We start from the raw sequence: 14,282 nt of genomic DNA, 5'->3' as shown, positions 1-14,282 counted from the left end.
CAGCAGGAACATTGGATTTACATCTGAAACGGCTACATGTTCCTTACAGCTTGGTTTTTTAGCCAAAAACGAACTTCCTTCTCGTCCTTGGCCCAAATCGTTCGATATTCCAAGCCTTGCTAATTGTGTTGGAAACGAACAAGAAAGAGTACTATGCCCGGTAAGAGCTCTTAAGTACTATTTGAGACGTACTAAGCCATTACGTGGACAATCAGAAGCTTTATGGTGCGCCATTAAGAAACCTTTGCCAATGTCGAAGAATGCAGTTTCTTATTATATCAGACTTTTGATTCGAGAAGCTCATTCCCATCTGAATGAGGAGGACCATGCTTTGCTGAAGGTAAGGACACATGAAGTTAGAGCTGTCGCAACTTCAGTGGCCTTCAAACAAAACAGATCTCTGCAGAGTGTAATGGATGCAACCTATTGGAGAAGCAAGTCAGTGTTCACATCATTTTACCTTAAAGATGTCCAATCTCTTTACGAGAACTGCTACACCCTGGGACCATTCGTAGCAGCGAGTGCAGTAGTGGGTGAGGGCTCAACCACTACATTCCCCTAATCCCATAACCTTTTTAATCTTTCTCTTGAAATGCTTTTTATTGTTGTTTTTGGGTTGTCCGGAAGGCTAAGAAGCCTTTCGCATCCTGGTTGATTTGGCGGGTGGTCAAATTCTTTCTTGAGAAGCGCCTAGATTAGAGGTTTTGATGAGGTCCTTTAGTATGGGTTGCAACCCTTCATACTTCAGCTCCTAGGAGTCGCTCAGCATCCTATGAGGATCGCGAGGCTCAGTAAGGAAGACGTACTTAAAAAAGGCAGAGTAATTGTTCAAGTCGACTTCCTTACCAGGTACTTATTAATTTTATGTTTGTTATTTTGAATAACTGCTAAAATGAAATACGAAATACTTAGCTCTTATTGTTAACATATATGCTGGTCTCTACCCACCCCCCTGGGTGTGAATCAGCTATATGATCACCGGGTAAGTTTAATATTGAAAAATGTTATTTTCATTAGTAAAATAAATTTTTGAATATACTTACCCGGTGATCATAAATTAAAGGACCCACCCTTCCTCCCCAATAGAGACCCAGTGGGCCGAGGAGAAAATTGGTTCTGTGTTGACATGGAGTACTTGAGTACCTGCTCGACAGATGGCGCTGTTGATGTACACCCCCACCTGTATAGCGATCGCTGGCGTATTTCGTCCTTAGGTTTTTCTGTCGGGCAGCAGAGCTGACAGCTATATGATCACCGGGTAAGTATATTCAAAAATTTATTTTACTAATGAAAATAACATATTATTATTATTATTATTATTATTAGCTAAGCTACAATCCTTATTTCAAAAGTAGGATGCTATAAGCAAAAAGGCTCGAACAAGAAAAAATAGGCTAGTGAGGAAAGGAAACAAGGAAGTAAATAAGCTGCAAGAGAATTAATGAACAAAATAAAATATTTTAAGAACAGTAACAACATTGGTATAGATCTTTCATGTATAAACTATAAAAACTTAAAAAAAAACAAGAGGAAGAGAATTAAGATAGAATAGTGTGTCCGAGTGTACCCTCAAGCAAGAGAACTCTACCCCAAGACTAGAGAACAATGGTTTGATTTTAAAGTGTCCTCCTAGAAGAGCTGGTTACCATACCTAAAGAGTCTTCTACTCTCACCAAGAGGAAAGTAGCCCCTAATCAATTACAGTGTCCTCCTAGAAGAGCTGGTTACCCTACCTAAAGGGTCTTCTACCCTCACCAAGTGGAAAGTAGCCCCTAAACAATTACAGTGCAATAGTTAACCCCTTGAACAAAAAAGAATTGTTTGGTAATCTCAGTAGTCAGGTGTATGAGAACAGAGGAGAATGTGAAAAGAATAGGCCAAACTATTCACTGTATGTGTAAGCAAAGAAAAAATAAGCTGTAACTAGACAGAGGGATCCAATGAAATATTGTCTGGCCAATCAAAGGACCCAATAGGTCTCTAACAGTAATGTCTCAACAGGCACCTGGTGCCCTAAGATTTTGCACAATTCTGACCATCCTTTGCAGTCAGATCTTCCCAGACTGTACCCTCCTGTACTTAGTACTAGCTATTCAGTTCATTCAAACTGTCTTGGCTTCTCCATCATGAGGCTCAACACCACACAGTATTATAGAAGTTTTATTCCAGCCGTGAACAGATTGCAAAATGGTCTTCCTAATCTGGCAGTTGAATCAGTGAATGCAGTGAATGTTTTTATGTTGAACTGGCTAACATAAGTCTCTCTTCATAGTTTATATATAATAGATCTATTTTAATGTTTTTACTGATCTTGTATTCTTTATTCATTACTTATCATGTCCTTTATTTCCTTTCCTCATTGAGCTATTTTCCCCTGATGGAGCCCTAGAGCTTATAGCATCCTGCTTTTCTAACTAGGGTTGTAGCTTAGCTAGTAATAATAATGATAATGATAGAAGGTACTGTAATTTAGTTTGATAATCTGTTCTGAAAATTTCAAGGTACAGTACTTATATTTATTTTTTACAGGTATTTAAGGGGCTTGCATATCTTCATGATAAAGAAATAGTTCATCGAGATGTTAAAGTATCGAATCTCCTTCTTACCAACACAGGAACTATAAAAATAGGTGAGTTACAAAATTACAATATTAAAGCAATTTTTTGTATTATTTTTTTTTTTTAATTAAATTTTTATCTTGGTCAATATTTTTGTCAAAATCTGTTAGAAAATTATTTGAACAATGTTTTGAACACCATGCTTTATTTCTATATTATCTTTAGTAGGAAAAATTTAATTTTGATTATGAAATTAACTACCTATATTTCTATTCTCGTCTGAAGTTCATGTGGCTTCCATCTCATAGCTAGTTAAATGTCGATGTCTCTTCTAGAATTATTAATATTAAGATTTCCCATTTTCTTTCACTTGAATAGCCATGCCCTCTTGTCATGTATTATGCCTATATGGTGTTGTATGGAAGTGAGAACAACTTTGGATTCCATTTCAGTCTACAAAGTCAACACCTGTTCAGCATCCAGGGGTGGGAGGCAGGAGATGAGCCTTGTGAGAATATATAAAGAATGGATTTTATTATTAAATTTCTATTTATTTCTATGAATCTCACCTGTGGTTCATCTGGCTGAATCCCACACTATGATGGAGGTGTGATAGTGAAAGCTAATCAATTTAATACCCTAAAGTAAATGATTACACCAATTGAAAAAGATTCGTCTCCCAGACTCATGACGGTAACAACCGAAAGCTAGCAAGTCTCATGCAGTATAGCACATCCACTTAGACCATCCCAGAAAATTTCCTCAGAGAACTCATACCCGTTTTCTTAAATTAAATTGTGAAATGCTTTCTTGCATCAACAGTTGAAATGGTTTCCTATGTCAATGTACATGTATGAAAAGGTTTCTTATGTCAACCTATTTAAATAGGCTTTCCTTCACACTTAAAGACTTTCCAGCCTGCCTTTAGAGAGAAAGGCTTCTTTTGGCTAGCCTACCATAACCCTTTCTACCCAGGGGAAGTAGGAAACATTTGTATCTGATTTTATCAAAGGGAAATCTCCCTTTTATATTTCACTCTTCCCGTGTGGAGTTTTCATTATTTTCCAAGAACATCATGTCCAGGACTACCATTAAGGGCTATGTCTTTCAAGTTCTTTTTCATTGACTCCCCAGAAGTGAAGGTTTTTAAGTGATGTTGAAAGGGTAATGATATAGTGAGAAGTTTCTCTTGAATACAATTGAACTTTTTTTTTTTAGTCGTGTAGTTTCCCACAAATTTGTGGAGAAGGCTTCTGAATGTGGTTGATATCAAACAACCTTCACTTTAGCCTTTGAAAGATGTAATTTCTGTGTTCAGTGTTCACACTCCTTTTAAACAGATTACTGTATATATTATTATTATTACTAGCCAAGCTAAAACCCTAATTGGAAAAGAAGAATTCTGTAAGTCTAAGGACTTCAGTGTGGAATGGAAATAGAGAAGTAATAAATATGCAACTAGAGAGAGGTACTTGTCGAAAGCTTGTCTCTTCACCACGCCTAGCATTCTTATTTTGCTCTATCAGGGTCTTGAAAGAAAGGCTGGCTGGGATTAACTGATTTATTTATGCATATAAATTTGACATATAGCCACTCCTGGCGAGCAGAAGGGTAGAAGGAAACATTTACTTCTAAAAAGGTACACGATTACAGTCCAAATTTGTTTCTACATTCATGGTACAGTATTGTAAATGTTAGGTATATATTTTCTCTACATGAACAGAACCATTTGAACCATCTGAATTGAAAGCTTACAATATTCTTTATTAGAGAGTAGTTTCTGTTTGTAAGATAAAGTGGCATTGTTCGTGGAATAACCAAAAATATCTTTGATGTTGTCTAGTGTTTGTTGCAAGTCTATTTTCATGTCGTACACAGGAGGTCATGCTTAGGTGACCAGAATATAACCGAGACATTGGGAAACAGTTCTTACACAGTCATTTTGTTATTTCATCATTTATTATTGCTTATTCATCCCTTGGGAACCAGTACCCTTTGCAAATTACAAATGTCCAGCTAAGTACCCAACCTAAATATCTCTCCTAATATTCTTTATAAAAAGGCAACCATTCATTTGGGAAAACCAACATACACTGTATTCCAGACCTGTTGTGTTAGTCGAGGATGACGTAAAGTCCAGAGTGATCCTTCGTCCTTGAGTGGGTTAAGAATGTACATTCAGAAACAGAGCTATCTTATATGATGAAAGTACCCTATTTGAAGACCTGCTCTAGGGTTTTTTTTTTTCTGAGGTCCCCATGCTTTTCCTTTAACATATTTTCAAGAACAAAGCATCATAGCAAAGGTGGATCATGAGAGATGTGAAATTTTTACAACAATTGGGAGGATCTTTTTTAGCATGTATTGATAAAATGTATTTTTGTTGAACATTCATATTGTTTATCAATTTGAAAACAATACATTAGGTTATGTCAGTCTGTGTATTGTACCTGTATTTTCTATACAAGAGATTTTTTAGTAAAATAACTTTACACTATTTGATGCTGTCATATATTTTGCAGCTGATTTCGGATTAGCACGAGAACTAGGGTATCCAATGTCTCCAATGACACCGCAAGTTGTTACATTATGGTATCGGGCTCCAGAGCTGCTCTTTCAGGTATGTGGATATATTATAAAGGTTTTTGTGTATATTCCAGAAAATTTTTTTTTATGTAATAAATTACATTGTTTCAGACTACAAATATTTTTGCTATTATTACTGCACTTTGTTATGTGAAGTAAAGAAAATAGTTAACTGCTTTTGTGATTGGTAAAATGTAAGTCAAATTAACAAGAGTGGGAGCTCTCTGTCTCACCTTCTGCCATGAGACTTAATTTATTTACAGGCATACCATTCCTCACTCAATTAGGATTTCATTCAGTGAGAAAAAAACAAACAAAAACAGTTTGTGGACTAAAGATTTTATGTTAAAAGGACCTAATAGATTTCCTGGAAGTAGGCTCAATTTATTAAAGTACAAAGAGGGTACAAAGGTTATACAATTACTAGGCCTCATGGGTTGAAGCTGACAAAAATTACATGGACACATACATCCCTGGACTTAGGACTAGGTTGTAGGCTATAACAATATGATGAATCACCTTCAAACAGTGCAGGCACTATACATAATTAATGTGTAGTTAAACTGTACATACACAACTAAAATAATTTCCTGCACTGGCAATTGAAGTTTTGGTATTGATAACAAGAGATGCAAAGAATTTAAAGTGATATGTGAGACACCCTTTTACACAATTGTCATTTGCCAGACATTCAGATAGGCCTTTTGTAAAAGAAATATATTTAACACTTGACTGAATACATTATTTGGTAATAAGACAATACTAGAAGAAATGCTCTTTTAATGTTATTATCATATGGGAGTGAACAATGTATTAGGCAGACTTAATGGAAGTCTCAAGGGTTCCTGGTGTGTTATCAAGATGTCTTTTGATTATTTATTACTTTTCTACAGCTTTGATCTCCATATTAAAGTTGACTACTGTCCCTCTTTCTGCATAAAGTAATGTTCATATTGTTAGTCTTATGTTTTTGTATTTCTCTTTTACAGATTATTCTTTTCTTCATTCTCATTTGCAATACCATCTTGCTTTCCATTTAAGGTCATACGGGCTGTACCATTCTGTTTTTCCAACTAGGGATACAGCATAGCTTGTAATAATGATAACGATATGTACTGCAGACTGAACCAATGGTTTTTTTCCTTTTACTTTTCATGTTATCTTGTCTCTCTATTTAGCTGTGTAACTCTTTTTATTCTTTGCTGCTTCAATATCCTTCTTCTCATTTCAGAACACTTTAAATACCTTTTTGTGTGTGTCATTTGATAATCTAAAAATGGGACTCTGTGACAGTGTTGAATAACTATAATTGTGCAATACAGTATTCATAATAATAGGCACAGTATCAGGTTTTGAGATGTTTTTATTTAAAATGTACTAAGTTTTTTCCCCAAAATGTAACCCACATGGTGACACATCTTGTTAACGATCATTGACATAGTTTCTCAAGTCGTGTAAGACAAATAAGTCTCAGCTTTGTCAGACAGATTGGCCTTTCGTTAAATGGTTCATGGAAATATATATTTCAAGATATCGAGTGCTTTGTAGCATCTACATATGAGAATTATTAGATAGTACATATAGAATCAATCATTAGAGTTAACCATCCTCAAATTTATAGTATGTTTATCTATAAGGCTATCATAGAATGCTTTGCTAATCCCTTCATCTAGAGTATTTTGTGCATAAGGTACATTATTGAGACCAAAATAATTGTGGGACAAGCTGTGATAAAGTTTTTGAAAATGCTTCAGTCATAATAAAACCGAATTGATTTGTCAGATCAGTTCCAGGAACTTTGGAAATATAATTCTCCTTGAATAGGACTGTTTTCAAGTCTTTATTTACCCTCCCTCAGAGAAAAGTTCTGCTCTTATACTTGGCTACTTTTAGGATAATACCAAAGTTCAATTCCCCTTCAGTGAAGTTAGATGGTTCTGCCAGTTTCTATTTACCATTTCCAATCAGCATAGCATCATCTAAAATTTTGTCTAAGAATCCTTTTTATGAGGTTAGCTTAGACTCACCAACAAAAACAGATGTGTATGCTTATATTTTTCAATATTAAACTTAGCCGGTGATTATATAAGCTGCAACTCTGTTGCTCGACAGAAAACTCTACGTTCAAAATACGCCAGCGATCGCTATGCAGGTAGGGGGTGTACATCAACAGCGCCATCTGTCGAGCAGGTACTCAGTACTCAATGTAAACACAGAACCAATTTTCTCTCTTTCGGGCTACCGGCAAGACCTACTAATTCGCTGTTACTAACTGGATTTGTTTTCACAACTATTTGGTGAAGTACACTATTCTAGTTTTGAGCTTTCGCTATGCAGGTGTTTTATCTTCATCTCAAAACTTGAACTCGTTTTGGATAGATTTAATTATGGTGACAAAGAGAGTATGGACTCTCTTTCACTTTTAAATGGCCGACCCTTCCCTTAGACGGAAGTGTGTTTAGGTTTTTAGTAATTTTGCTTAACACGTTATAGATCTATATATTTTATATCTCTCCGCCTTTATTAGGCCTCTTCGATTAACTTTCTATTTATTATAAACATATAAAAATAAATTTTTATGTTTTGTTTATATGCGACCTTTCCTGATAGTAGGCGGTCCTAACTTGGAACCGAAGTTAATCAACGTTGAGCCCGTTATATCGTATTTAGCCTTTAAAGAATTTAAAACTTTTTAAATTTAATGTTTTATGAAAGAATTTCTTTGATAGTCTTCGTACTGTTTTCAAAGATGAACTACGTTTAGTTTTTTAGACTACGCAGTTGTTGACGTTCAGGACGTTCAACATGCGCTCTATCGTTACGATAGAGAGAGAGTGTATCACGGTTTCACTTTGCAGTAAGAGTAAATCGATTCTGACGTTTTGTTCTTTCTTTCTTAGCTTAAATGTTTTAAATTCTAAATTAAAGGAACTTTTTATTTGGAAAACCTTTCAGTTTTTTCCTTTAGTCAAATAACATGTTTTTTTTGACGATATATAATTGGGCTCTTCTCTTAGGTGCGAAATCAAGAGAGAAAGAGAGAGAGAGATAGAGACGGAGGGAGAGAGAGGAGAGAAAACGTTCCGTTCAAGCGGGTAACGTTGTTCTCGTGTTACTCTCGTCCCTAGTCGCTGTACGGGGAGGAAGGTAAAACGTTTCTAGGGTTTTATTCTTGTCCCCAGGCTATGTGCGGTGAGAGATTGTAAACGTAGTTTATTTGAACTAGTGTTTAGTCTCTTTCCCAGCCACTGAATTTTTTATCTTTATATATGTTTTCTGTTTTTTGCTAGTATTAATGAGCTGCATTATACGACTGATTTCGCAATTACTACCTTTTAATGAAGGGTAGAATTGCGTGTTTCAGGTAGAAATCAGTAAAAGTTTCGATTTCAGTGAAATAAGTGCAAAACAGAAAATCGATAAAGTGATATGCGCAAAGTGTTACAGTGTTGCGTCCGAGGGTTCGTCTGTTCGTGCCTGTCGTTCACCTAGTCCGGGACCTCTTGCAAGCTCCCAAGCCCAGGGGAGAAGTAATGTCGAACGACTTATGGGTTCGAGAGGCCTTGATCAACGAACAGACGTTTTTTCCCTCCGTGGTTTCGGGCGTATCTACCCAAGATCGCCCCACCCACACAAAGACGAGAGAGCCCATTTATTTCTCGTCTGCGGAAGAGGTTTCTCGTAAGAAACCATGGACCAAGGTCTTGCGGCTTATTAAGCGCAAGTCGGTCCCTTCCGCGCAAGTCCAACGGCCCAGTTGTAGCCACTGGGTCAGTTCGGACTCGCTGCAGTCTTCCGACGACTGCTCACCTCCTAAGAGAGGCAAAGCGGTACCGCATCAGGCAGTCATACCGTCTGTTGCCGCACCTGCTCCTGTAGACCCTAAGTGGTCTTTGCTGCAGACCATGCAGTCTCAGTTAACGTCATTGATGCGGGACTTTCGTGCGGAGAAGGTTGACACTGCACCAACCTCTAGCCTACAACCAACCACGGTTGTGCGTCCTGTGGACGCTGAGGCGACCTTCTGCCGCACTCCAGCTGAGAGAGTCCCGCCACCCATGCGTTCCAGTGTACCCTGCCAGCCGCATGTTGACGTTCAGTAACGCACGGAACCTTCCGTTGACGTTCGAGAGGTACAACAACAGTCTAAGTTGTTTTGTTTTGACGCGGTGCGTCAACCTCCGCATTCTAGAGTTGTTTTGACTGCTCAGTCTAGACAGTCAAAGCAGTCTCGAGTGGACACTGTATGTCCTCACGCACCTGTTGTGGTTGACAGTTCAGTTGTTGACAGTTCACAGACTGTCAAGCAGTTACATGACGTTGCCTTCTGGTCTGCTACTAATGCACCAGTGAGAGACTCACTGAGGTAACCTAGCTTTTATCGGACAAGGTTCCTGTAGATGAGGAAGTTGCTGTTCTCCCTCCTACTGATATTCCCTTGAGGACTCTGTCATTTGGAGAGGAGCCTTAAGCTGCTTAGCCTCCTATGGACTTTAATTAAATCATGATGATTTTTTAAGGATCTTCGTCCGGATCTTGTAACTGCTGCTCCTCGTTCGCCTAAACGTCAGCACTTACACTAGGCCTAGCTACTTCGAAGCCGTTGTTTTTAAGCTAGTGGTCTCTCGCTCTCCTAGAGAGCGTTACGTTGGCTAGGCGACTGGTTTTTGCACCAGGAGGAGTTTTATGGATACAGCCTTTGATTTCCCTTCTTTTAAACTGGCTTATAGAGCGAGAGTCTGATAGGACACGAGAGAAGTTCTCGGCTTGGGAGTTCATGCCTCTGCCCAGATAGACTTCTCAATTCTGGTAGACTCGCCCTGGCGCCTAGCCAGGAGACGCTCCAAGTTGTTTACAGGTCAACTTCTCAACTTTTGTCGAGCCTTTGAAGTTTTGCTGTACTATTATGTCACACATAACAAGGCTTTCAGGGATGGTAAATGGTTCCGCCTCAGTCGCTAACCCCGTCTGTTGCCACACCTGCTCCCGTAGACCCTAAATGGGCTTTGCTGCAAGACATGCAGTCCAAGCTTGCGTCCTTGATAGAGGATTTAAATGCGGAGAAGAACCTTCTGGCCAACAACCTTTCAACCGGTCGGTTGTGCGCCCTGTTGACGCTGAGGTAACCTACTCGCGTCTGCCAGTTGAGGTGGTTCCTCCTTCTGGCCAACAACCTTCCAACCGGTTGGTTGTGCACCCTGTTGACGCTGAGGTAACCTACTCGCGTCTGCCAGTTGAGGTGGTTCCTCCTTCTGGCCAACAACCTTCCAACCGGTCGGTTGTGCGCCCTGTTGACGCTGAGGTAACCTACTCGCGTCTGCCAGTTGAGGTGGTTCCTCCACCGATGCGACCCAGTGTGGGTTGCCAGTCGCACGTTGACGTTAAGCGACGCTCGGAGGTGGTTGTTGACGTTCAGGACGTTCAACAACCAGCAGAGGTGACTTGTTGTGACGCAGTGCGTCAACCTCAGCAACCCGGTAGGGTGTTGACTGCACAACCCAGACAGTCTAGACAGTTTCGGGTTGACGCTGTACTTCCTCGCGCACCCATGGTTGTTGACAGTTCACAGACTGTGCAGCAGTTCCATGATATTGCGTCCGGCTCCGTCACGCATCCACCAGTGCGACCGGATTCAGCGAGTCAGACGTTGCCCACTCCGTTGCCGTTTCCTCATCAGTTTCGGATGAGGAACCCTCTGATGAGGACGTTGCTGAACAAGACGATCAGCCCCCAGCCCTGCTATCCATCCAGAAGATGCTGAAGAAGGAACGCTGCCCAGTCAGGCTGTGGATGAGTCTGGTAGGGACACTGTCATCCGTGGATCAATTTGTGTCACTAGGAAGACTACACCTCCGTCCTCTTCTATACCATCTAGCTTTTCACTGGAAAAAGGACAAGACGCTAGAAGCGGTCTCGATCCCGGTTTCCGGAAAGATAAAGTCTTGTCTGACTTGGTGAAAGGACTATATCAACCTTAGAGAGGGTCTTCCCCTGACTGTTCATACTCCCAACCACGTTCTCTTCTCGGACGCATCGGACGTAGGCTGGGGTGCGACATTAGACGGTCGGGAATGCTCGGGATTATGGAACTCGAGTCAAAGGACAATGCATTTCAACTGCAAGGAGCTACTGGCAGTACGTCTGACCTGGAAAAGCTTCAGGTCTCTCCTTCAAGGCAAAGTGGTGGAGGTGAACTCGGACAACACCACGGCTTTGGCGTACATCTCCAAGCAAGGAGGGACCTACTCTCTGACATTGTACGAGATCGCAAGGGACCTCCTCACCTGGTCAAAAGGTCTAGACATATCACTAGTAACGAGGTTCATCCAAGGCAACTTGAATGTCATGGCAGATTGTCTCAGTCAGAAGGGACAAATAATTCCAACAGAATGGACCCTCCACAAGGATGTATGCAAGAGACTTTGGGCCACCTGGGGCCAGCCAACCATAGATCTCTTCGCAACCTCGATGACCAAGAGGCTCCCAATATTTTGCTCACCAATCCCGGACCCAGCAGCAGTTCATATAGATGCCTTTCTACTAGATTGGTCACATCTAGATCTATATGCATTCCCTCCGTTCAAGATTGTCAACAAGGTACTGCAGAAGTTCGCCTCTCACGAAGGGACAAGGTTGACGCTAGTTGCTTCCCTCTGGCCCGCGAGAGAATGGTTCACCGAGGTACTTCGATGGCTAGTAGACGTTCCCAGAACACTTCCCCTAAGGGTGGACCTTCTACGTCAGCCACGCGTAAAGAAGGTACACCAAGGCCTCCACGCTCTTCGTCTGACTGCCTTCAGACTATCGAAAGACTCTCGAGAGCTAGAGGCTTTTCGAAGGAGGCAGCCAGAGCGATTGCTAGAGCAAGGAGAACATCCACCCTTAGAGTCTACCAATCGAAGTGGGAAATCTTCCGAACTGGTGCAAGTCAGTATCCGTATCCTCGACCAGTACCTCTGTAACTCAAATAGCTGACTTCCTCTTATATCTGAGGAAAGAACAATCTCTTTCAGCTCCCACTATCAAGGGTTACAGAAGCATGTTGGCATCAGTCTTCCGTCACAGAGGCTTAGATCTTTCCAACAATAAAGATCTACAGGACCTCCTTAAGTCTTTTGAGACCACGAAGGAGCGTCGTTTGGTTACACCTGGTTAGAATTTAGACGTGGTACTAAGATTCCTTATGTCAGACAGGTTCGAACCGCTACAATCAGCCTCCCTGAAAGATCTCACCTTAAAGACTTTTCCTGGTATGCTTAGCCACAGCTAAAAGAGTCAGTGAGATTCATGCCTTCAGCAAGAACATCGGATTCTCATCCGAAACGGCTACATGTTCTACAACTTGGTTTTCTAGCCAAAAACGAGCTGCCTTCTCGGCCTTGGCCAATATCGTTCGATATTCCAAACTTATCGTATGGTTGGAAATGAACTAGAAAGAGTCTTATGTCCTGTAAGAGCTCTTAAGTTCTATTTAAAACGAACTAAACCTTTACGAGGCCCGTCTGAAGCTTTATGGTGTTCAGTTAAGAAACCATCTTTGCCTATGTCAAAGAATGCTTTATCCTATTTTATCAGACTGTTAATACGAGAAGCTCATTCCCATCTGAATGAGGAAGACCAAGCTTTGCTGAAGGTAAGGACACACGAAGTTAGAGCTGTCGCAACTTCCGTGGCCTTTAAACAAAATAGATCTCTGCAAAGTATAATCAACGCAACCTATTGGAAAAGCAAGTCAGTATTCGCGTCTTTTTATCTTAAGAATGTCCAGTCTCTTTACGAGAACTGCTACACTCTGGGACCATTCGTAGCAACGAGTGCAGTAGTGGGTGAGGGCTCAACCACTACAATTCCCTAATTCCATAACCTTTTTAATCTTTCTCTTGAAATGTTTTATTATTGTTTTTTGGGTTGTCCGGAAGGCTAAGAAGCCTTTCGCATCCTACTTGATTTGGCGGGTGGTCAAAGTCATTTCTTGAGAAGCGCCTAGATTAGAGGTTTTGATGAGGTCCTGTTGTATGGGTTGCAACCCTTGATACTTCAGATCCTAGGGGTCGCTCAGCATCCTAAGAGGATCGCGAGGCTCCGTAAGGAAGACGTACTTAACCCTGGATAGGTACGGTGGGTCGTTCGCGACCCCGAGTGTCAAAAAAAAACAGGTTTTTCTCACGTGACTCAGCCCCGTGACTGAATTTGTGGGTGATCGACCTGCAGGAGGTGTCTCCCCTACACGCTCTAGTAGTGTCCAGATGTGCATTGCTGTAGCTGTACTCCTTCCCCGATTTCTGAGACGAGTCGGGGTCGTTCGCGACCGAGTTTACCCTTCTAAGGTAGTTTGCATAATTATCAAAGTTATTACGTATTATGAAATTGTCGTAGAATGGTGCAACTTGTATAGGTTATCAGTTGTGGAAAGTCTTGGTGGATTGTTTGGCTACCATGTGCATGATTTTTTTTTTAGTTAAAATGTCGTTCATCACCACGAGGACCATTTTACCGCGATTGCCCCTTTTTCATTTTTTTTCATTTTTTTGCCAAGTCATTTTTCCGTAAGATATTGCCAAATAGTGTCGTAAAACTTTTGCTTGTTTAGTGTTGGAAAGTGTGTCTAGATGATCTGGCTACCCATGCATGACTTTGTTTTTGTCAGATACGACGTAGTTATTGGTATATTGGGTATTTAACTGCGGTTACCAATTTCTGTTTTTTTTCAATATTTGTAAAAATTACTACGTAGTAAGGAATTGCCGTATATTATTCATTTTTTTTTCATGTTTATGTGTTAGAAAGTGTGCCTTGATGGTTGGGCTAACACGTGCATGTCTTTTTTTTTATCTGAGATGCCGTATATTAGAATGTCGGGCATTTTACCGCGAGTACCCCTTTTTCATTTTTTTTCATTTTTTTGCCAAGTCATTTTTCCGTAAGATATTGCGAAATAGTGTCGTAAAACTTTTGCTTTTTTAGTGTTGGAAAGTGTGTCTAGATGATCTGGCTACCCATGCGTGATTTTGTTTTTGTCAGATACGACGTAGTTATTGGTATATTGGGTATTTAACTGCGGTTGCCAATTTCTGTTTTTTTTCAATATTTGTAAAAATTTACTACGTAGTAAGGAATTGCCGTATATTATTGATTTTT

At 40.3% G+C, this 14,282-nt stretch overlaps 1 protein-coding gene across 2 annotated transcripts in view; it reads left to right on the top strand.

The window, feature by feature from the left end:
- Cdc2rk (cyclin-dependent kinase 10) overlaps positions 1-14,282 on the top strand; it is an 87,432-nt gene that overhangs the window by 55,946 nt on the left and 17,204 nt on the right. For both annotated transcript variants that reach the window (XM_068351787.1, XM_068351786.1), the window contains 2 exons: positions 2,530-2,629; positions 5,081-5,178. In XM_068351787.1, the coding sequence (XP_068207888.1) occupies positions 2,530-2,629; positions 5,081-5,178 (198 nt within the window). The remainder of the gene's footprint in view (positions 1-2,529; positions 2,630-5,080; positions 5,179-14,282) is intronic.

This window comes from Palaemon carinicauda, chromosome 28 (genome assembly GCF_036898095.1).
Source record: "Palaemon carinicauda isolate YSFRI2023 chromosome 28, ASM3689809v2, whole genome shotgun sequence".
Classification (NCBI taxonomy): Eukaryota; Metazoa; Arthropoda; class Malacostraca; order Decapoda; family Palaemonidae; genus Palaemon; species Palaemon carinicauda.
This window is presented reverse-complemented; position numbering and strand designations above follow the sequence as displayed.